Here is a 2,221-nt window from a genome sequence, read left to right on the forward strand (position 1 = left end):
TGGGAATAATAAAACCGCAATCGGAAGTTTCCTATCCCTGTATACTCTAATATCTATGGTCAAAACATAGATAATAGAGTAAATGAAAGGGATTGGAAACGGGGGCGTAGGCTAGTTGATGTTGCTATTGGTTACCGGCCCAATACCTGGTTGATTTCCCATCTCCTCCATTAGTGAGGCTGTACTGCAAGGACTTCGAAGGATATTTATGGAAATCCAAGAGGACGCTTACTTATGATATGCCTACCGTTCCATATAGAAAGTGTTGGACTACCTGCAGCAAGGTTTTTACTTCTACAACGCTATTTTGCAATGAGTTATAGGTACAACAAAATTTTTTCATTTTTCGCCCTTTTTCTGTTGTAACAAACTCATGCTTCATGGATTCTAACTCTAACTAGTATCATTCCATATGCAAATGAAAGCTCTTTCATATGATCATAAAGATCTTGTATCTTACTCTAGCTTGTTTTCAAAAAAGGGATTATAATGACAAAAAATACATTTTATGGTTTTAAAAGAGCCATAACATGAACATAGTAAAATTATCTATACAATAGAAAACAGAATTATTAAGAGGAAACATTAGGCTTCTTGATGCATTAATTCCACTTGCATAGGAACACTTGTTCGCGAGATATTGTTTCTAAGAGAAAAAAAATCAAGGGTAAATTGTGACAAAAAATTTCAACGAGCCTCTGTCAGCCTAGCAGCAATACAAATGAATGGAGGTTGGGCTACGCCCACGCTTCCGTTTCCAATCCCTGTCATTTAATATCTATGGTCAAAACGATGTTTTACGAGACCACACCCACTGGCTCAGTACTGTTGCTAATGGCTAGTGGTCCTGGAAAAGGTCACTCACTATTATTAGTGTATCATTCAGTTACTGTTACCTCTTGTTCTATAGACTATCAACCAGTGAAGAGGGAGGAACACTCCACTGTACGGGTAGGAGACTACCTGTATATGTGGGGTGGGCGGGACCAGCCTGGTCTTCCAACAGTACATAATAATGAAAAGAAGAAATCAATGTGTTCTGTCATGGAGGTGTACCACTTGGTTACTGGTAGGTGGGAGCAGAAACCCACCACCGGTAATCCTCCACTGGGTGTTTGGGGCTATGCAGCTGTTGCCATTGGAAATGAAATATTTTATTTTGGAGGCTATTGTGGTCATGATCAATGCCATCATAATAGTTTATACAGGTGAACATGATAGTTACTGATAAATATTATAATATTTTATACAGTTTTAGTGTTGATAACTTCAACTGGAAGGAACTCTCTCCTACTACATCTCGTCATGGTCCTGTGATGAAGTACCACTGTGACATGATAGTAATAAAAGTCAACGGTGAGGACTATCTTGTAGTAATTGGAGGAGAGGGAGAAGAGGTATTTTCTAGTTTTACACCAGAACAACCTGGTTCCATGTACATTGGTTAGTCTAATAATGAAATACATTTTTATAAACTCTCATCAGGTCAGCCTTTACAGTATATAACAATACATAATAGTATTAATAATGTATTTTATTGATAATCAACAAACTGATCATTTACCGTTGGACGATTAATATTCGTGCATGACTGCTAATATTTGTGAATTTTTCTTGCGCTAGCAATTGCCATAACAACCAGTTGCTATTTTAATTGAAAATGGCGCGGTATTAAAGCACAGCACCAGGCTGCAGTGTTCTTGAGCTGTTATTCTTCTTGCTGTTACTAATCCTTGGTCTCTTTGAAGCTGCTTTAGCCAGTTCTTTTCAGAAATACTCTTCTCACTCTGCCTCACTGTGTCTTGGGACTCTCCACCCCATTCTAGTTAGTTTTTATTGACTTGGGTGTGTTTATATTCATGACCGACAGGCCCCCACTGATTTTGCAGCAAAGAGCTCGAAGGTAGTGGTCCATACAAGAATATAACAGATAAGAGAACTGGATGGCTCCATTAAAGCTGCTAAAGAATAGCTGATTAGCTGCTGAACACTGTAATTGTACAAACACATGGTCAATTGCCATAGCAACTATCTAAACCATTTTCATGGAAATTTTTATTAGCATTTGCAAATATTAATCGTCCTATGGTATACTATGTCTCAACTGAGAATGGACTGGAAGTGGAAGCAGCTGCATTGGAATTTGAAAAATGTAGTTACGTCACTAATGACGTTTATAATGATATTCATAGAGACATGGCCGCTATTTTGGCTGTATTGT

At 38.0% G+C, this 2,221-nt stretch overlaps 1 protein-coding gene across 1 annotated transcript; it reads left to right on the forward strand.

Moving 5' to 3' along the window:
- Window positions 1–792: 792 nt before the first annotated feature.
- On the forward strand, window positions 793–1,397 carry LOC105315827 (kelch domain-containing protein 3-like; the record flags this gene model as incomplete). The annotated part of the gene is made up of 3 exons (XM_011410586.1): window positions 793–856; window positions 911–1,208; window positions 1,253–1,397. Coding segments are annotated over exons 1-3 (507 nt in total), but the record flags the coding sequence as incomplete, so codon positions are not given.
- Between the last annotated feature and the right edge of the window lie 824 nt (window positions 1,398–2,221).

Source organism: Amphimedon queenslandica, unplaced genomic scaffold (genome assembly GCF_000090795.2).
Source record: "Amphimedon queenslandica unplaced genomic scaffold, v1.1 AMPQUscaffold_7796_Cont20257, whole genome shotgun sequence".
In the NCBI taxonomy this organism is placed as follows: domain Eukaryota; kingdom Metazoa; phylum Porifera; class Demospongiae; order Haplosclerida; family Niphatidae; genus Amphimedon; species Amphimedon queenslandica.